The sequence below is a fragment of the Pezoporus wallicus genome, unplaced genomic scaffold (genome assembly GCF_028554395.1).
Source record: "Pezoporus wallicus isolate ANWC-B61680 ecotype Strahan unplaced genomic scaffold, APGP_CSIRO_Pwel_v1 scaffold_13239, whole genome shotgun sequence".
Taxonomy (NCBI): Eukaryota; Metazoa; Chordata; class Aves; order Psittaciformes; family Psittacidae; genus Pezoporus; species Pezoporus wallicus.
In genome coordinates, this window is record NW_026642052.1 from 5,921,633 (window position 1) to 5,943,669 (window position 22,037).

Below are 22,037 nucleotides of genomic sequence, written 5' to 3' on the forward strand. Positions count from 1 at the left end.
ACCTGTTTTTATAGTGTACTAAGCTGGGTAGTTTGGTCCTTTCCCTACTGTTCATATAACCTAGAATATAAGCACCTGTAAACTTTTAAAGACACTAATCAGGTAAAGCTTACAGATACGACTCCATCCAAATACACCCGTAAAACCAAGGTCCACAGCAATATAATGAAAGGATAATAAAATAGGGCAACTCAGAGGTTTTTTTCGGCAAACATTTTATAGTTTTTATATAAAAATCTCAGTAAGAAACCAAGCAGAATATCTGACGGAAACATCTGCCTTACAAGTTCAAAAAAAATTCACCAAAAAATAAGTAAAATAAAAGAAAAAAAAAGAAAAAAAAAGTAAACCCCCAACCCCCTAGAATCCTTTTTAATTATAAACCAGAATATCAACAGAACACTTAAAATAATCTCAGATTGTTTGGCAACTCATCACATCATAACAAGAGACACATTTGATCATAAGAAAAGTTTAACTTTATATACAATTTCACTTGAACATTTGCTCTTACCAGAGTTAATATACATTAAAAAAAGATTCTGGCAATAATACCAGGTTTTTCTTTTTAATACCTGTGTATAAAATGTAACATAAAATGCTGACGCTCTACAGTTAAGAAGTGACATTTGATTTCAATGGGTCCCTCTTTGTTGAAAAAGACAAATACTGAAAGAACAGGTGTTTAGTTGCAAAATAAAACTGTTTCATTTCAGGGTAGTGTTGGCTGACTGGATGAACCTAACCTAATACTATTCCATTTCTTGCAGTTGGTAGTAAATTCACAAGTAAAAATATAATCTAGTTCAGATTACATTTTAAATTTTATACTTTGTCACAAGTGTGAACAGAAAGGAGCCCGGTCCCTTTCACTATGCTAAACTACACTTTAATGCATGCGAGAAAAATACTTTACCAACTGTCTGAGCAGATTTGACAGACCTTCAGGTTCTAGACAGCCTGGGGGAGTGGAGGGGAAGTTTCCTACCAACGTCTGCATAGAATGTAAAATATATAATTAAAAAAACCTAAGGTATATACTAAAGTTTACAGACCAATGCTTTCCATATAATAAATAAAATGTTCATCGTCGATTAGATTCATACACAGAGTAAAATACAACCTATTTTTACAAGTTTATGTACAAAGTGTATTAGTAGGCCCAGGGGTGCCTCATGAGTTGGAAGCATCTGCATTAGCATGTCACATTGGGAAACTCCAACCTTCCAAGTCAGTGATAAAATATATAACTACTTTGTTTTTCATTCAGATACAAAGTAAACTTATTTTTCATCTGAAATAAATGTACATAATATTCTGTATAAACAATAGTTTATAAAGCTGTTTAAAATGTAACTTAAAAGTACTGCATTGATTAACTTAGAGCTTTGAAACAAGCACGTGCAAATCCCTTTGCTTTAAAAAAAATAGAAGCACAGATGTTTTTTTTTTGACTCTTCCATGAGCAGTACTAGCTGGTAAAAATTATCGTTTTGCTTTCTTCACCGGCGTCTCCTCTGTTTTCTGCTGGCTTTTTCTCCGTACCACTGTCGGGCTGTCTTCCCTTTTACGCTTGTTGGACTGCGCCTTTAACCTGGAAAACATATTAATAATTATTTAAACAATGGTAGGACCTGTAAAACAGAAAGGGTAGTTAGGCAAAATGGTGTTTGGAGGACAGAACTTAACTGTCCGCCTCTGATGAATGACGAGTACATGTTACTTAAAAGTTTACTACTAAGACATTATATACCAGCAGAGACCACAGGGAGACCTTGCACATCTGCATCGTATCTTAGCAAGATACTGGTACTAATTCTTTATGTTGGAGAGTGCTCTGGGTGTAGAAGGAGCTCTCCTCCTTCCTCCACTTTCTTTTGGAAAGACTTGTGGATTATAATGGAATATAATGAAATACATTCTCTTGTAACCCTGTCTCACAAAGATAATAGCAATAGTGGCTTAAGTCTTGCATACACAAGGGGGAGTAAAGGGCAAATATCACGTATATACTTAAGCATCCATACATCACATCTCTATTTAAGCATCCATATATAAGCCCACCACATTTCAGCTGCAATCAGTTGTAAATGTGGCTTAAACTCTTGGCTATTCATAACCATGCAAAGTAATTAACATGAGGTTAACTGTGACAGTTGATCAGTGACTGCACGATACACATGTTCCTGAGGTTCAGTTTGAAGACATTGTCACACTTCAGAGTGGATGACAGCTAAATGTATTTGGCATATAACCCATTTTACAGGTAAACTACAAGATGAATAGCAACCATGCATCACACTTATTACTCCCCTGGGATTTTACACTGTGATCTCAACTTTAAAAAGGGGAAAAGAGGGAAAGGGAAATATTTTCAAAACCTGATACAAAGACTCTCAGAGTCTTTTATCAGCTGATCTTAGAAAGACCTCTGAAGCCAGAATCATGTCATCATATGTTGCTTTAACCTCAACTACAGCTGCTCTTCCTCCCATTCAGGAAAGAATCACAGCTCAAGTTAAAACGCTGCATAACAGCATTTTAAGATTCTCCCAAGAGGTTTCTGAGGATGAAAGAAGAAAAAAAATAATCTAAGTCTTTTGAATGTTAAAGAAAGCAAGAAAAAGACGTAAACAGAAGAAAATCCTTTAAAAGCTTTTATGCATCTCAAAATAACAGAACAGAGCAAAACTATACTGCTGTTCAGCTTTCTGAAGGAGTACATTACATATAAAGAAAGGATCAATGTAGTGGCTTCCAAAATAAGTAATGTAAGAGGATTCAACTTCAATACTTACTGTGTCAACAAAGGAGATTTATTCACTTTTGAGTCACTTGGAGATCTTTTTTTTGCTGCTAGGTTCTGTCGGGTTTTAGGAGAAACTGAACTTGGACTGCTGCTTTTAGAAGTTGCACGTGTGGTTGGCTTGCTGGGCTGCTTTCTGTAATACAAAAGAATGATGAATGTATATATAACAAAATACTTTTACTAAGTCAATTTCTTTTTGCATTCCAAGTGCAGAAAATATAGATTGCACAGTATTTGTAACAAGTAGATCAAAGTTGCCAAAAGAAACAGGGAAAAGAAAAGCCCAAACCATGTGCAATGCTTTGAGATGACAAACTGCAACACTGAACATGCATTTTTGTAACAAATGTAGCATCAAAAGGCTACTTCACAGACAATATTTAACTAAATAAAAAACCTAGTTGCAAACTGCAATAATTCTGGTACATAATTATCCGTATTTAAAAAAAATAGCTTGAAGTGCTAGTCTTAAAACAAAAGCAGCAACGGCAGCAGCAGCAAAGAGAACCTGCTTATCGAGTGTAAAAGACAAACTCATTAACTTCAGCATCCACCAGTTCAGCAGTATGAAGAACTCGTTACTGGAGATCAACTTCATAGTTAGCAAAACAGGTTACTTAAGTCAGAAAAACTGATAACCCAGCAATGCTGAAGATTAAGATGTAGACCCTTCCACAGAATTATTCCCAAATGCTGCTTATAGAATGCAGATTGTTTGCAGCACCTTGAGATGCTTCATTAGAAAAAAACAGTACTAGAAATCTGAGGTAAAATCCAAACAAATCTATAAATAAAAAGGTTGATGTTTCCACAAGCAATCAGAATGAAAACACTAATATCTAAACTTTTACATGAGACTAAAGGAAGTCCCTTTGCCTTTACCAAAGCAAAACTGTTGCTTACTAATTGGCAGTAGTAAACCTTCACAGTTTTTATTTAAATGAAGACTACTTAAGTACTTTCTGATTTAGCTCTGAAATTATGAATTCAAGAGCATGCTGTGGATAGTGATTCAAATAAGCCCCACAGCCAACATATATTATGATATCATTAGGTATGAAGTAAGTCCGGTGAACGTACACTGGGAACATAAAAAAAAAAGCCTGGAGTCCTCTTCTGGAAAGCAGAAATATGAATTAGAACCTCTCAAAGCTGATACTGATCTACGCTTCCACAACAAATATCCTAAAGAAAGGCAGTTACGCTAAGGGAGATGAAAAACAGCTTCTTGAAAACAAAACTCTTGCTACCACACTGATCTTTTGCAGTACAAGGAGCATTCAGATCACTTACTAGAAATTAAATCCTCTAATACTGTAGATTCATGTTTTTAACTTGGATAATACTTGGAAAAACAAATGGACCTGGATAATTATATTTTCCACCTTGTTCCAACTCCAAAAATGAAATGGTGATTTGGAGTCAAGTCAGAAGTCTCTTTTAACCTATCAGAACTAAGTGTCCTCAGGCTCAACTTTCAAGACATCACTAGGATTAAGACTGACAACAGGATCAATTCTTACCTACTGACATATCTAAGTCTGTCTACTGAGCACCTAACATCTTCCAACGACCCTTTTGTCTCTTCATACCTAGAAGAGCGGTACTAGAAATCTAATCAAAATTACTTGGGAAGCTCTCATCAACTTAAGAAGAGGTAAGCAACAAACAAACCCTCTGAACACCCCCACAACAACTGAGAACAATGCAGAAAAAGCTTGCTACTTTGGTCTCTACACACAGACAGTTACCTTTGAGCTTCTAATCTTGTGGCTGATCTTGTTGTGGCCCCGGAATGTGCTTCATCATCTTCCTCACCATCTTCTTCCTCTCCTTCCTCCTGCTCTTTAAGTTCATCTTCAGAAGATGTTAATTTCCGACGTTTTCTTTCAGGCTCCGGTGTTTCTGTCCATGTAAAATTTTACACATGTGCTATAATTTTCCAGAAGTCCTCCAAAAGGATATGGATGCTTAGTTTAGAAAAGGTATTCTATTCACAAATCCCACTTTAAATAAGTACTTTTCCATTTCCTTTATGCTTCAGCATTTTTAATTCACACTTGTTTGACTTAACCTTGCTAACACATTCACCAGAGTTTACTTATGCAGCTCATAGCCAGAATTCATAGAAAATTCATGAGGCTTTATAGAAGATCTGGGATGTAGTAATTCTGACATGAAATTACAGCAATTTACACATATTTACATAATATTTACACTAGATGTAACTGAATGCTTTTTCCTAAAGAAAGGAAAATTGAGTAAAGCTTATCTTGTTGCTATTAGTAAACAGAAAGGCACAGTAATATCCTCTCATTCTGTTAGGAATAGCACAGTTTCTTTTTTTTCCTTTACCAGATTCCTCTGATGGAACCAGAGAACGCCTGGGCTTTCTTCCCCTTTTACGCACAATCATTTCTGCTTTCTCAGCTTCCTCTTCCTGAAAAGATAAAAGGAAGCACGTAAGGCAAGAACAGTTTAATTTAAATAGAAGACAGACATTTTTCCCTACATGCTGCTTATAAACATACAAATTAAGAAGAGTACACTTACATTTGTTGTTTCTTTCTTATTAGATATGTCTGTACCTAAAAGGAAGGAAAGAACAAAACTTCATGTAAACATCACAGAACATTTAATGCTTTTATCTAATTTAGAACATGGCTTTGTTGTATTTTGCTATATAACAGAGACTGGGACAATGATTAATTTTATGTTTTATTTTTTTGTAGTAAGGCTTTATATGGCTGACATTTATTGCTTTGTGGCATATGCTGTTTTGTTTTAATGGAAAAGCAAAAGTGACTTACCCCTTTTAACTTGTGTGAGACACTGGCATAGGCTGCCCAAAGAAGTGGCAAATGCTCCAGCCCTGGCAGTGTTCAAGGCCAGGCTGAACAGAGCCTTGGGCAACATGGCCTAGTGTGAGGTGTCCCTGCCCGTGGCAGGGGGGTTGGAACTAGATGATCTTAAGGCCCTTTCCAACCCTAACCATTCTATGATTGTTATTAATCACAGAAAATTTTAGTTTGGAAGGAGGTCCTGGAGTTCATCTAGTCCAACCTCCTGTTCAAAGCATGGCTAAATTAATAGATCTGATCATACTGCTCAAGATCTTGTTCAAGTCCAAAAGTTTCCAAGAACATGGTACCTCCAGGCAATGTGTCTAGTACTTAACTACTCCTGTAGTGAAGCACCAAGATGGCTGTAGCTCAAAAGGACAATCTTTAAATCCTGTTTAATACCTCCTATGCAAATTATTAAGCATGACTTTTGCTGCTGAAGTACTTCCTACTTCCAGTTCAGTGCTTCTTAAAGACTGGCCTGTGCATGTGAAAATGCATTTATAACCCCTATGATCCACGTTTCAACCTGATCTCTCTCCACAGTAGATGCCTCCCACTTCTACCTTTACTAACTCTGATAACAAAGGGATTATTTTTCAAAGCTTTTGAACTTTGTCAAACTGAATTATGTGCAACACTGCAAGGATAAAAATCCTTAGCAATAGAAGGAGAGAAGCAACTTAAGCGAAAGCAAATTTTATATCTCTTTCCCCTGCCATAAAATTGCTGCCTATTTTTGTGTTCTGAAAGGTACACAAGACGACACCAACTCTAAACCCATCACCAATCAGACTGGTAGAATAAATAGAAGAACATCAATGTAACGGATCAAAAACAGATCTCAAAGAGCAGAGAGATATTCTTGATTTCACACGTGCTTTTTGGAGTTCCCTTTTTAAGGCCATAGGGAAAAACTTACATGAAAGCAAATGAAATAAAACACAGATATTTAACTATTTAATACAGAAATGCAACAAAAGAGGACTGACAAATGTATTAAGTATTTTACACAAAGTAAATCTAACATATAACCAACATTTCCGTTGTGTTCAAAAGACATACTACAAAATTCTAGTATGTTTTGGCAAAGTTGCAGCAAAAAGGTTTTTGGTTGAAGAATATGTAACTAGAAGACACACCTTTCTTGATAGACACAACTCTTTCTTTAGGTTGTGAAAACGTAGTACCTTTGCCTCAAGATAAATATAATAAAGATAAATAATACATAAATAAAGATAAATATATAAAGAAATAATAATAAGCTATAGTATCTAAAAATCTTACTGACTTTTAGTAGTAAAAGCAACCACTGATTAGTGCAAAACAATTTTATTTTCAAGTCCAGTGTCAGTGTTATAGGAGGATGCTGCTTTCAGAAGCTAGATGTCTCTTAACTGCACAAGTTGTACTGACTGAAAAGAAATTCTTTGCTTCCCACTCTGCATGCAAGTCTGTCACCATAGCAAACAAGGGTTGGCTATGCAGAACATCCAGAAATTACCAGAATAAGTGAAATGCACAGAGAGATTCCACTTTGTTTTCTTTTCACTGCCAGGGGTTTTCAACCCCTTTTCTCACATGAATACTAACATATGATGAAAAATTTAACAAGACATTTCATCCACTTTATACACTCTTCTTAAAATTGCTGTGACATCAGCAGCCTTTTACCTGGAAAATTAGATGTTACTTAACATGCTAAATTAAGCTTTATGTACGCAGTCAGGTGTCCATCCTTTTGAACAAAAAACAAACCAGAACGCACTTTTACACCTTTCTCACATTCTTGTCTGTTCTCTTTGCAGTTGACAGAAACCAAGCATCACACAAACTGCTAACTCTCCAGAGACAATTCTGAAGCATATGGATTAAAGCTGACATTTTAACAGATGCTGAGAAAATGGGAAATAGCCCATATGTGCAGTGCTGCCAGATTATTTTCTCTGCAGAAACCTGAACTTTTGGAAACTTGCAGAAGATTTGAAGACTTGTTTTTTTCCAGATTTGTTGCATGAATGTTTGTATTTGTTTACAAGCCATTTTTTAACCTGCCTTTCAAGTCTGTCTGCTTCCTGAATGGATTTTCAAGTCTATTTTATGAATGGCCATAATAAAGACAGACACATTTAAACATTCAACCAGTGCAGTTCAGACTCCATACACACAAAGAACTGACTATGCCACCTAAAATTCACCACAGTTTGCCCTCTCACAAATCACAGATGTCTGAACAGGAAGAGGACTAGAAAAGTATCTCACTTGATAGCAGTTTGAAGCACTGAAAGTACATTTCTGCCTAAAGTTAAGCAATGGTCTAAAATCTTAAAGCAGTTGTGAAAGGGGAAAGAAATATCCCCTCAAACTATCACTAAGCTCTTCAGATACCTATCTACAGATAAACCAACTGACTGAACAGAATTCCAAATTTTGAAGCAGTTAATGTATTAAGTGTGATTGATAGTTGCTGTATGAAAGAAAGCAAACAGAAATGGGAACCAATCTGATGGGGTACCTACCTTCCTCTGAAGCTCTGCCATATGCTTATCCACATAAAATAATTATTAGTATATTCTGCAATGCATTAATTAGCACCTAACAGTGCAGCTGCATCTTTGAAATTAGTGTTATCAAGCCGCTCATTTTTACAATTAAAAACTCAGTAGGAATTAGGGACAAGTCTTCACTGCTTTGTTTTTCCACACTGATAGTACTGACTGCCAGAGATGATGCTTATGAAGAATGTGTATGATTTTCTATTTCTTTCACATTTATTTTATTTGTTAAAGCAGATATCATTTGCTTACCAGTTTGAGGTGTTTTAACTCTATTCGCCAAGATAGGAAACTGCAGCTGAAATTAAAAACAAAAAAATTTAGTGTTTTTTTTTTTAAATTAAAAAAAAGAAAAAAGAAAAGTCAGAAAAACCTAGGATTGTATTACATAAACACAGAAACTTGTTCCCATTCATAGCAGGACATATCTGCATATCTAGAACCCATGATCATTCTAGTAAGCATACAGAAAGTTTACACTGAGTTTCTTAACAGTAGCATGCGTTTTTCCATTTATGATCAAAATTTGCAGTGGGTCAAATCAGCCCATAAACCAAAGAAAACATGGCAGCTGCAGTAACCTAACTGACACTATAGCTGCTGCAATAAAAGACAAAGTTCAGAGCAGTTTCAATCATCTACATTTCTGAAAATGTAATTATCAGCAATACAAGAATAAGTTTAGTGCAGTTACTTTATGTGACACATACAGACACATATACATTTGCAGAGTTATGTATCACCAGAATATTGCATTTATACAGATGCAGAAAGAGCCATGTATAATTGCATAACCTCCTATGATGACAGTCCAAAAAATCCAGTTGCTTTCATCACTGAACAACTACACTGGGATGTCTACACTTCCTTTGAAGTAGCAACATGTTCTCAAAGCAGCCTAGGGGAAACTGTCATACAAAGATAATATCTCACCTTACAGAACCACTGTCTCAGATGGAGGGCAGATATCGCTCCTCTTGGAGCCAGCCTGTAACTGACTGACACACCAATCAGTCATCACTGAGAAGTACAAGAGCTTTAAAATAGTCTAACTAGAACAAGATGATTTTGTTCCAGTACTGAGGATGCCAAGGTATATCTATTTCTGAGGGGGACTTTAAAAAAAACAAAACACCAATCCCAACAAGCCTCCCTTTCTCCGAATAAAACAAAATAAAAACCCCAACCCCCCCACCAATCCAAATTACATTTCATTAAATTAATATTGGGGAGAAGAGGGATAGGAAGAACTGATTAGGAAAGATTAGGAATTGTGAAACAAAGCTCCACCAGACCCACAGAAGGGACAGGACTCAAAGGGCTGCCTGAAATGCTGCAGGGACGGAACAAGCAGGGACAAGAGAGAACTCCTGCTATCTATAGCCTAGGTGACTTCCCAAACTTCCAACAGCCATGCCTGATGCGTCACTGGGCAGGCAGACAGAACACTCAAGTTCCATTACAGATTCATTTTTAAAATCACCTCTTTTCTATGCAGTAACATTGATTCTTACATAGAGGAATCCCCAACAGAGAAGCCTTCCACCAGAATAAATCAACTAGTCATACAATGCAAATATGGCTAATCCATTACTACCCTGTGCTGTAATCCAACTGGATTCCAGAAACAATCCCAACAGAGTACCTTCTTAGCAGTGAAGGGGTTAAGAAATAAAAGTTAACAGGGGTTAAGAAATAAAAGTACTGCTGAGCTTTAAAACAAAGAGGTATGTTTTATGAGCTCTGAAGTTACTACCACTCACATCTCTATCCTTTCAATGAGCTGTATACATGCTAATATAGGTAATAAAACTGCATTAAACAATACTTCATTTTACAGATATTAAGAGCTATTATATGATAGGTTCAGTATAGGAAAATATGTCACGTTTTTGAAACAAAGTCACACCCTTTCCCTTCAGGCCAAAATTACTCTCAGCACAAATTAAAAGACAATCAGAATTTCACCCTGTGTACAAGTATATTGCAAGCCATTTTAACACCTGGATTTGTATTAAGTATGTTGTACTAAATTTGATCCTGTTATTTGCTATGTTCCAACTTAATAGTCTATTTTACTTACAAAGTTCAATTATATTAGGAGATACTATTAATAGTCCTTGTTTGCTTAGACTGAACTCAGTTACCAAGTTTTCCATAAGATACTTCTGAAATACTGTTAACTGTTAAACAAATAAATGACTCTTGAATTACTGTGTTTAAATGCACCCAAATAAAATAAAGGCACTTACATTCCCAGTGCTCATATCAGCTTTTGACTCCCCACCTGAGGGAAGAAATATGAATTCAGAACTTGAATGTCATTATTTTCCTTGTTCTGACATAAGGACATTACGAACTACTTACCACCAGGCTGTACAGCTTCAAGAGGGTATTTACGAGGCCTTCCCCTTTTCCGTTTCACTATCACAGGCTGATTTTCCTATTAAAAGTATAGGACAAAAATATTCTAGTTACTGTAACTGTCATTTAGCATTTGAGCAATATAATACAAAGACTGCTGCTGACTTCATAATGGAATAATGGCAGAAGTAGTGATTGCCAGTTGAAAAATATAGATGAGGCAGGAAGAGACACTGCCTGTTACGAAATCCACTGATGGAGCTGAAAAGAAATGAAACAACTCTCTGCTATACCACATTCTCCATGGCTGGCCTCAGGCACAAAGCATGCCTGACAAGACAGTGCCTTCTGCCTCCTTTCCCCCAACTCTATCACTTGATCTCACAAATACCGCTAGCTTACTCTATATACCCACAAACACATCTTTTCAGTCTTACAAGAACAGCAAACTTTATACCTTGTGAGACCCTTTAACAAAATAGCATATGACAGAGGCTACATCTTATAACAGGTGAGTTGAGCAAGTGCAATTAAACAGCCAACATCCTAGCTATCCCAATATACAGGTTAGTGACATTCTCTATAAAAACAAGGCCTTTAGTAAAAAAAGCCCCTTACTTTCAAGTTTAAGCTTTGAAAGATAACTTTAAGCACTGAATATGATCAGATGTTCGGATCACAAAATCCCAAGACTTTCTCTTGTTTACAAGGAAAGAACATGAAGTCCCTCATTCAGCATTTACTGAAGTCTAGTGATGTCTCCTCCCACAGCAGATCTTAGTAACCCAAGCTTTGAGGGAACAAATGTAACAATTTATTCTTTAACTTTTCTTCCACTTCCAAATTAGAAGCGAAAAAAACCCAAACCCCAAATGACAACCCAACGTCCTTATGAGAACTGTGTCCATTTCTAGGGGTCAGCAACAAATTTATCTGTAGGGTTCAGACATTTGTTTACAGCCACCACTGTAAAATATCACAAGTACAGGCTTAAGAGATAACATGAAGAAGTTTGTTGAGTGATAATATTTTTGTAAAGCCAGGTCATATTTGCTAGTGCCTAAACTGTCCACATCTTAACTACAGGGTATTTAGAAAACATGATTTCTATACAAGACAGCTCTACAGAATTGCTTTCTATACAATTTATAAGTACTATTAAATGTTGGAATGGATTTAATTCTACTTCGGTAATCAGCCACTGACATCTTACAGTCTATAAGTTTATGCTTTGTGACACAGAATTTCATGAGTCTTCAGTAATTTACAGTACCGAAGACAAATATTCACAGCTATGCCGGTCTAGTCAAAGTTTTAATATTGCTGTTAACAAAATGCAAAGTATTTATTTTCAGCGTGGACCTGCATTATCTCAGTTTGCTACCGTGAACAAGAACTCACCTCTGGAGAATTTTCATTTGATTCCAGATTGTGCTTTTCCTTTTCAGACATTTCCTGTTCACTGACAAATTCATCTTCATACATACAAAAAAAGAAGAAGAGAGAAATTGTATGCTTTTGGTTTATTATGCAAAGAGGTACAAGCCACAACTTCTGCACTAAAAGCATTATTTCATTCTGTATTCCAAAATCCCTTAAAAACACCCACCAGAAATAAACACTATTTACCTTGCAGCAACAGTACACTGGTCTGCCAGAACGATTCCCTAACACTAGATGAGTTACAGGTCTTCTAATTTAAGGCAAAAACAAAAGCTCAAGAGCATGACCTGCCATGAAATGGTAAGATAAACACAGTCCACTATTCAATTTTCTCCCACATTCCACAAAACAGGAAGCTGATACATGCCCATCGCAGACTGAAGTTATATCGAAGCCAGTATTAACACCGTGGACACACCACATTTTATTATATATTTTAGTGCAATTAATAAGTCAAATATAACAGCACAACTTGCTTGCTCTTTCCTGCTTACTTTCTCTACAGAAACAAACAGGACTGATTTTGAAGGTGAATATATTTATTTGTGTGTGTATATATATACACACACACATACATTAACGCACACACATATATACATAATATTATAAAATATATATATAACATATACCTATATATATCCCCCCCCCCCCCCCCCCCCCCCCAAGTGGAAGGGCATATCTTATTTGTGGTCAGGAACAGCTCTTGTCACATACCTGAATTTTGCCATTTCCCTATCCATTACTTTATCTGCAATTAGCTTTCCTACCCAAGGCACATGCTTAAGTAATAATGAAGTGGTGACAGAATAGAATAAACATCAGATCTGCTCTCACTGTTAAAGGAACTGGGACTAATGCATTATTGGATAGCAGTACTAGAACAGACAACAGCTAGAGAATATCTGCAAGTATTTCCTGGGATCAAGTTCCTAATTTCTCACAGAACCATTCAAATGCAGAGAAATTATCATTCAGTATGGGTTCAGAAAATTGCCAAAACCAGCCAGTTTCATTACCTTTTTCTTCCGTAGTACTTTTAGGAGGTGTATGCATTACATCAATTTCTCTGGACGCTTCTGCTGTATCATCTGAAATAACTTCCTAGATTATTTTGAAACAACAAAGAAAAGAGTGTCTTACTACAAATTGTCATTGTCAGTTACTTACACAAAAAAAAACCAAACCCCAAAACCTGCAAACCAAACCACATCCCAATACATGAGTAATTATTTTATTCATCAAGATTGTGTAATGTCTCTCAAAAATTTTGATGCTGAGAAGCTTCATCAAAATTAGTGGGTTAGAAATATTCCATGTGTGCTCTTAAAAGAAACATCCACTTTGACCTGAATGCCTGTTTTGACTTAGAAGGATCAGTGCAAAGCCAGAATTCAGGTAAAGTTCAATGCCCTCTTGCAGATCTCAGGTCAGTTTGACTACTGAACTGACTGAACTGACGCTGAACTGACTGGACAGCCGGGATCCAGCAATGGTCCACACGATCCCAAGCTCCTTAATAACGTGCATATCTGTCCATCACACCTCAAAGGGACTCAGCTGCTGTGCATAGCACAACAGACCCCTGCCTTTTTTTTAACTGTCTCCTCCTTGAAAAGTGTGTTAGTTCTATAGTCAGTTATTTTGTATTCAAGAAACAATGCAAAAGTAGTTTATAGTTAATGAAAATATCTCCCAAAATAACCTGCTATAGAAATAAGCCTTAAATTTCCATCTTATTTACATTACAATTGTGGAACATTAAGAAAATGTTCTTGAAAATACCTTTATGTTATCAGGTTCTGTTCTGGAATACTGACTTTCTTCATCGTCTTTTCTCACATCCTGAGTAATCAGCTGGTTGCCTGTAAAAAGAAACAACAGTTCAACTGTTAGAGAAGTGCCTTCTGCATTTGTCAGATTTTAATGCCACTTTTATATCAGCTCATTACCGTGATTCAAATGATTCTGAAAAGTAGCATCTTATTTACAAGAATAGAAACTTCTGCTAACCCCTCTCCAAAATGTGAAGGCAAAACAATCACAAAAAAGAATTCCATGTTTCTTGTACTTTACGGGTGGGTTTTCTGCTCGTTTTTAAATGTAAGATCAAAATTGAAATGTGTCAGGTACCACATCAAGAAATAAAACATCAACCTTAACTTCAACTTACCCAAAGAAAGCAGCTAATGCTATGTGGGACACTATAATGAATACAGCATGGCTTCTAATTATTCACTTAAGGAAATCAAAATTCTTAGAATAAATCTATTACCAAAAAAAGATATTAATTATCCTTATTTTTTTAAAATTATTCTTATCCTGGAAAGACAAAAGCAGTTGAGAGCAGAGCTTGAATAGGCATTACATAGTCAACTGCATAACTATTATGTCAACAAAATGTCTCATTAGCAATGAGTTAACTTTACCTAACTTTAAGTTAAAAATATTTATGCCATTCAGTGGACTGACTTCCGGCTTACTTTTGGCTTCCAGGCAGACAAAATGTTACATTAAAACTTAGTTCTTTCCAATCTAACAGACGGAAACATCCAGCCAGAATGGGGTAGATTTTCCTCTGATGATCGGGTCTCCTCAGCTTTATATTCCTTGTGTTTTATTAAAAAATGGTAAAATTAGTAATGATTTTAATGATTAAATAAAAAAGTTGGTTCACTTAAGAGCAAAAAAGCTACTGTAATACTCTTCCGTGCAGTGTTAAACTTCTTATGGTATTTTTTGTCAAATATATTAATTGCAATATTAAAGTTGTTTTGGGAAGAACAATTGTTTTGGAGTTTGGAATCCCCGATGTTCCATTCCTTCCTCCAAAATACCATTTTATGGCCTAATTGCAACAGAACTTTGCTTTCAACAGAAAAGCTTTACACAAACTGGTATAGTTCTGCATCACTCACATTTTTCTTTATCCGTTGATCCTGAAGGTTTACATTGTATTCCTCTAGATCTATGCTCCTCAGTTATCTGGGTATCCAAGTTTTCCACCTACATATAAAACATGATGAAAGGTAACTCCTTACCTTCTTTTTTCTCCCACAAAGTTTCTAAACATAGAAGGGAGAAAGTTTTTTCTACTTACTACTTCCAAGCACAACACACATTAGAATCAAAGTAGCAGTATTATGAAAGCAATTTATTCCTAGAGCTCAAGCAATGCTACTACTGTAGGCTAACACCATGAAAGAACTTCTGACTTATTCTATTTTCAGAATTTCTAATTGATATTTTTAATGAGAAAAAGTTGAGTTTTAATTAAGCACCCTACCGTGCTTTAAAAGCAGTTTATCATCAATTCACACAAAATATTTTTGAATTTAAGACACTCTCCGATATGCAGAAACAGAAGTATCTCACTAGCATCAGTGCCCCATCAGCATGACAACACAGTAATAAATAAATTTACTATCCAAATTTAAGAAAGCACACATTATCTTGTTATCTATGTGTTAAATGTCTTGTTTCTGCTCCATGAGAAATACTTCATGTTTGCAACTTTCCTAGTCATCCTTTTACACATATAAGTTCCAAGTTCTTGTGAAATCACAGTAGACTGCTTAAAAATAACAGATTTATAGTCCTTATCAAAAGCCCCAAGAATAATCCCTATTTTTGTCCTCTGTTCTCAAGGAGGACAATCAAGCTTCTCTTTTCCATCAGTAACAGTCTTGAAATAGTCACAGACTGTGGAACAATACAAGATCTATATACTGGCAAATTAGACATCAACCTACACAGCTGCACAGTCTCATATACATAAACTCTTAACACACAAATAGTATTTTCCTTTTGAGAATATTTAATGTAAATAGAAGGAAATGTAAGTAAGAAAAAAAAAAATCACAGAATTAGAGAGGAAGTTTAAAACCCAAGAACTTACATGAAAAGTTTCTTTTTCTAAAGCAACATTCCTCTGCAGCAAATCTATTAAAAAATAATTACAAATATAATCAGAAAAGCTGAGCAAGAGCGAAGTGTCATAGTATCCTCTACTTCACCCCTCTGAAAGGATTCCAGAGTACCTGAAACTATATAAAACTTACTTTCAATGTTGGAAGTAAAAGGTATCCAATCTTATTAACAATATTTGAACAAAACCAAAATAAAAATAAAGAATATGGATTTCTAAAGTATAGGATAACCGAGAATCACTGTCTGGCTACAAGACAAGCAATCATGGGGCTGCCATCTGTGAAATATATGGTAACTTTGATATTTCAAATACAGTTCTAGCATTTGAATGAATCAGAATTTGATCCATCACAACACTAGATGCTGGATCATGGAATGAAGTAAAACAGTGAAATCTATGCCGTAATATTATGTTCCCAGACAACTAAAGTTTGTGTAATTGTACTACTGAGACCTGTAGGTGATACAGTGCACACAAGGTAATTGTTCAATTGCTAGACCCTACTGCATTTTAATTCTGATGAAGTATAGCCTTTGCCTTCCATACCCCAAAAACATGGAAAAATTATGAATTATGGGAGCTGATGAATACCCTTCACTGCTGAAAGTATGTGACAACTTTCAAAGACATTTCAATACATAAAGAGGAATATAAAGAAGCTGCTCCACTGAGTGCTCTACAAACCCCTTAAAATCTGATTCATAAAAGCTATGAATGTTTTAATGAAAAAAAGCTGCTAAAACATTCCAAGCACTTTTCAGCTACAGTAAGAACATAAGCCTTTCAAGAAAACCACTCTACATAAGATTTTATATAAAATTTGTATCTCATTTCTTAAATCTACACATTTTAGCAACAGTTTTTCCCCAGCTATACTGTTCAGTTGCACAACATCTTTCAATTTTTAAAGCAGTGTCAAATGAAGAGCTAGATCCTACCCACTCAAACAGCAATGATTTGTTTACATTCCAAGGAATCTTGGACTACTCAACTACTGTGTCTGCTGTTCATACTCATGACAGGACACACATTTGTCTTTTAAACAACTTCCTTTTACGTACGTTGAGCTATATGTATATATGCATGTATATACATATAAAGAGAGATTATTGCGTGGTGGGGGAGAAAAAGAAAAAGCTCTGTACCAAGAGCTACAAAGCATTATTCTTCAGTGCATGCCATATCCAACATGATTTACACAACAAATGGATTTTTTTGTTAAACATTTTACATTGAACAAGATTATCACAGCTAGATCAATCTGCACATTTTAAAGTTTAAGTACTGTCTGTCTGGGTGACTGAGTGATGTGGAGTGATGCAGTTTTCAGGCACTTCAAAGAAATCTCACAGTACAGAAAAACTAGTTCAAGTTTTGGCTCTGCTGTCCTGAAAACCATGTTCTTCTAACCGATTCTCAGGGTTTACATTTTCTTTCTTGTGAGCAGAGCATGTCTCTTATCACTTACATGAATACCCACCACCATTAAACCAGGTATGTGAATTTGACCTACCCCAAGAATAAAAAGGAATTCAGTTTTATACCAATGCTCATATCTCACCCTATTTTTGTTTTCTAGTTGATAAATGGTTATTCTCGTATGCACACCTAAAAATTTAGAAGGATCTTAACACTGTGTCCTTTCATAGCATTTCAGCTGCAACTTTCCATAAGAGGAAATGCATCTTCAACCTCTTTGGACTCTATATGCAGCAGTATCTCTGGTACCTCCTGGAATTTGCTTTAGTTTTGCTTGTTACTCCATTAACTGAGGATTAACTCTCATCTGGTACAGTTGTAAACAACTTTGTCATGCATCTGGAGCACAAAATCCATCAAGATGGGAACAAAGCAGGGGGGTTTGTTTCTGCTTTAATAGGAAAGCCAAATGATTGCAACACAATTTAAAATATGTGGTTTGGGGAAAATGGAGAATTTTCTTTTTTTGTCTTATCAAAGACTAATTTCATACATGGAAAAGGAATTACTTAGCACAGATCCAAGTTGACTAGTAGCTGATTACCTACTTAAATGTGTTCTTCAATTTCAGTGGATGGTCAGAAATATTTCAATTTTCTGGAGAGCCAGAAAGTAAAATACTTTCCCTAAAGTCTCTGTGGCTTTAGTCCGACAGCACTTACTCTTGTTATACTCTCATAGGGCCTGTTACAACACCCAAACTCAGGATGTTCTAAGGTTATAAAGAAGAAAGCCATTCCTTCGGGAAGTTTCTGTACCTTTCCTGGGCAGATGTTCTTCTATATTTACTGATTTTACTGTTCTTCTATATTTACTGATTTTAAATAGAACCTTAGCAGTCTACTTTTAAAAATCCTAAATGCTTTCTACCTTTCTTTCAGCATATCATATTGGAAGAAAAGGCTGACCCTTCCCTCCTACAAAACAAATGCAAAGACACATGAGCTCCCAGAAATACTTTAAGATTTCTGCAGGCTGTGTTTCAGTCCATCTACACTCATATATAAAATCTACAACCCTCTCATCATAAGTAATAGTTAAGTGGCTATGAAAAGTAAGCTGCTATCAAGATAAAAATCACCTTTTTGAAACTCTTTAGTATGAAGATCCGCATATTCCTCTTCACTTCTTGGACTTTCAGGCTGTTGTGGCTAAACACAAAATCAAAAGAAACAAAAATATTGCTGACATCCAAAATAAGTATGCCTTATTATCCTCTCATGTCATGATGAACATTGTCTCATCATGATTTATAATAGTCTTAAAAAGCTTTATTAAAAGAGCAGTAAAATTATTAATAAGGAACAATAGCTGGGCTAAGTTAAATTACTGTGAACAGTACAGTGCCCAACCTTGACCTTAGAGTTAACTCTGGTACCAGGCATCAGCTTAAAAAATGAGGTCTCAGGTGAAATCTCAGGAAGCCTACTCTGAGCAGTATTTGAGAAATGTTCACATATACAGAAAAATATGTAGCTGCAATGTATAACAAGGTACTATGAATTCTTAAAATTCATGTGCTTTGGGGTTTTCTGGTGGTTTTTTTTTTCTATTTTTTTAATTAAAGTTGCAGATCAGCTATATGTTACTAATGCATAGACAGTGCTGTACGGAGTAAGTGTACTTGGGTCAAATCTGGACACTGTATACTCAGCTACAGTGCCACATGAACATGCCTATACTGACTCTAGGACCATCTTATGCTGGTAAACAGTACAGCTTTTTGCAGGTGGAACTCAAATCAATACATCCCACCAAACTTGGATTTTCTTGAAGTGCATCCCAGGCATCAAAACCATGGTTTAGAACTACTCAGCTGGTCTGTCCTGGAGCTGCAGCCAGGAGCTCTGTGCAGACCCACCCTTTCAGAGATGCTTGGGAGTCTCTGACCCATGTTCACCATCAAAATACTGATTATCAGAGTCTGGCAAGATATGAATACACGGATCCAGTCCTGCATCCGAATGAAGAATTAACCCATCCAGAATCCTGGCTATCAGAGATCACAGCACAGACACACACAGACAAGCTCATCTTTGCTCTTACACAAACTATAGCTGGTTATGAGCCCTAGTACCCTGGATTATCCAGGATGCCCTACTCCTCTGTTACAGCAGATAACAGGCTAAGAGTTATCTGATAACAGTAGAGAACAGGAACAAGTGTTCCTCAACACAGAGAATGGGTGCACCTGAAGACTGGCAAGGAAATGATACAAGGAAATGAACAGCAGTGCATGTTTACTACTTCAAAGAACTAAACTAACAATTGCTAAGTGAAAGAACTAATGCATGTATGACTATTTTACAAGTACTATCACAAGCAACATGCATACAGCATGACCAATTCTAAAAAAAGCAAACTTGGATGTCATGGTCACAGAAGGAGCATGGCTGAGTGAAAGAATTGGCTCTACCACAGAATAACACAGACAGCCCACAATTTAAATGCCAGCTGCTTAGAAAAGCACAGCTGAATAATCTGAAAAGTGACTCTTCCAAAGTTTTGAAGTTCAAATGCCATTTTTGCTGCACAAAAATCAAAAGATATAGTAAGAAACCCTAGCAAGATGTATAGTTATATAACAAACAGTATAGTCAAAATTTTCAAAATATAAATACCTCGTCAGTTCTCAAGTTACTTTCAAATTCTAGTTCTTCTGCCAACTTTGGTAAAGCTGCATTATTGCCTAATGAAATACAAATATGTTAAAATTATTAATTATATTATGCTGTATTTATCTCATCTACAGTAGGATGCTGTTTCTCAGTCCCACCTTATGAACACAGCACATGAATTTAATCCTTTCCTGTAGGCAACAGAAACAATGGCAAGTCTGTCTGTAGCAAAGCAGCTCAAAAAAAAACTTAACTTGGCATCTGCAAGAACTCAAGTACTTCTATGTTCCCCTTAATTACAAAAGGATTGGCAATATAGGCTCTTTCAGGATTTACTGCAGCTTATTTATGAATTCTGACTTTGGCTTTTTTTTCCCCTTGCCTTTCTTTCAAAAAAACAAAGCAAAAAAACCCCACCAGCAGATTTTCATAGCAAATTCCAAACAGCAAATCACCTCTATATTAACAAATGCAGAGTTAAGGAAAAATGTTATCCTTAGTACTGACAATTAGATCCAAATCCATAAGCTCTAGAACCATATCCACTGAAGTTACCCGATTTCTACAGAGACTGAAAGCTCATTAGATCCTGTTAGTGACAATGTAATCTGAGAAAATCTTAACCCCCCATCTATTTCACCCATGGGAAGAACAGTATGCTTATAGCATCTGAAAAACAGGCCATGCAGACATCATCTTCATGTGACTTCTACAGCCTTTTTGGACACCTATTCCAGAAGCTTGTTTATACAGCTTTTCCTAAACAAAAAGAAATTGCTATAACATGATAATTAATCTATGATGCACATGAAGTGATTAAACTGTGGTCCACAGAATAAGACTACCATTACCACTGGCACTTAAAAGAGGCTACATCAATGGACAACAAGGATTGAGCAAAGCACTAAGACAGAAGTATCTTAGTGTAGCAGTTTACATTTTCGTGGCTCATGTTTGTCTCCTGTATAAATACTGAATAACATTTTTCAAGTTTACTAGACTGGCATCTTTCCCTGACAAATTCCCAAGATCCTCAAAATCTGCAGAGTGATCTTCTTCACCCCAAAGATCAATAAAACTAGAGAATGGAGTCAATTTTTGAGAAACTAGACCTAATTCACATTATATTTTTTTTAATCAACAGCAAAAGACAAGACATAAGAAAGAAAAGGTTTTAAAAGTAGTCCTTGATGAGCATCATTCCATATCCTTCTGTATAAAGAAAAAGGATCACATTTATTTACTATTTTTCTACAGTTTAATTACTCCAAATTTATAATGAAGTCAATCTTCACTTCAGTTTGGCATCTAGAGAATATATCAATCTTCATAAACTTGGTGCTTGAACTACTTTGGAGGATCAAAGAGGAGAAAGGCCGAAAACAGCAGGATGTTCACTACACAGTATGTTAGGAACTAGCAACCACGCAAATTCATTTCAAATAGTATCTACCAGAAAAATATATCTGGAAATAAAACAGGATATCCTTAATGTCATATACTATCATAAATTTCATCATAACTATCGTAAGTTTTGTATTTAAAATAAACACCTGTCATTGCTTAAAAATACTAGTTTATTTAGCATGACTGATTCCTTTGTAACACAAAGGAGGACCATTTCAAGTACATTCACAACACAAAATTCAGCATACGGGAGTGGATCTGAATATGACCATTAAATAATAATTCAGTGAAAATCTGCAGTTAGGATTAAGGATGGCTATTCCTAACCTTCAAAATTATTAAGAAGTTGCTTTTTAAAAATGCTGAAAGTATGTCTAAATGAAACACATCCTCTTTCCTATAAGAGCTTTTTTGAATTTCAAAACTCATTAATAGCAAAACCCATCTGTAGCTCCACAGTAACTACCCCTTGCAAACCACTCCACATACATTGTTTTAAAATGAGCTAATTTTAATGGCTTTTTTGTACTCTGTATTTCCAGCATACCCCAGATAATTGTGTTCAGTCACTTCTATACTCCCAGAAGCACA

At 35.8% G+C, this 22,037-nt stretch overlaps 1 protein-coding gene across 13 annotated transcripts in view; it reads right to left on the minus strand.

Moving 5' to 3' along the window:
• Nucleotides 1-398: 398 nt before the first annotated feature.
• Nucleotides 399-22,037, minus strand: part of BOD1L1 (biorientation of chromosomes in cell division 1 like 1) — a 37,803-nt gene continuing 16,164 nt past the window's right edge. For 2 of the 13 annotated variants that reach the window (XM_057426809.1, XM_057426803.1), the window contains exons 11-25: nt 20,043-20,110; nt 18,503-18,572; nt 15,910-15,953; nt 14,930-15,017; nt 13,797-13,876; nt 13,031-13,115; nt 11,973-12,046; nt 10,575-10,650; nt 10,460-10,494; nt 8,460-8,505; nt 5,363-5,397; nt 5,165-5,249; nt 4,561-4,714; nt 2,799-2,942; nt 399-1,594 (exon numbers count right to left, since the gene is read on the minus strand). In XM_057426809.1, coding sequence (XP_057282792.1) covers nt 1,486-1,594; nt 2,799-2,942; nt 4,561-4,714; nt 5,165-5,249; nt 5,363-5,397; nt 8,460-8,505; nt 10,460-10,494; nt 10,575-10,650; nt 11,973-12,046; nt 13,031-13,115; nt 13,797-13,876; nt 14,930-15,017; nt 15,910-15,953; nt 18,503-18,572; nt 20,043-20,110 — 1,193 coding nt within the window. In that variant the 3' untranslated portion in view covers nt 399-1,485. Of the gene's footprint in view, nt 1,595-2,798; nt 2,943-4,560; nt 4,761-5,164; nt 5,250-5,362; nt 5,398-8,459; nt 8,506-10,459; nt 10,495-10,574; nt 10,651-11,972; nt 12,047-13,030; nt 13,116-13,796; nt 13,877-14,929; nt 15,018-15,909; nt 15,954-18,502; nt 18,573-20,042; nt 20,111-22,037 lie in introns of those variants that run through there. The other 11 variants (XM_057426805.1, XM_057426804.1, XM_057426808.1 and 8 more) reach the window with 11 other exon arrangements.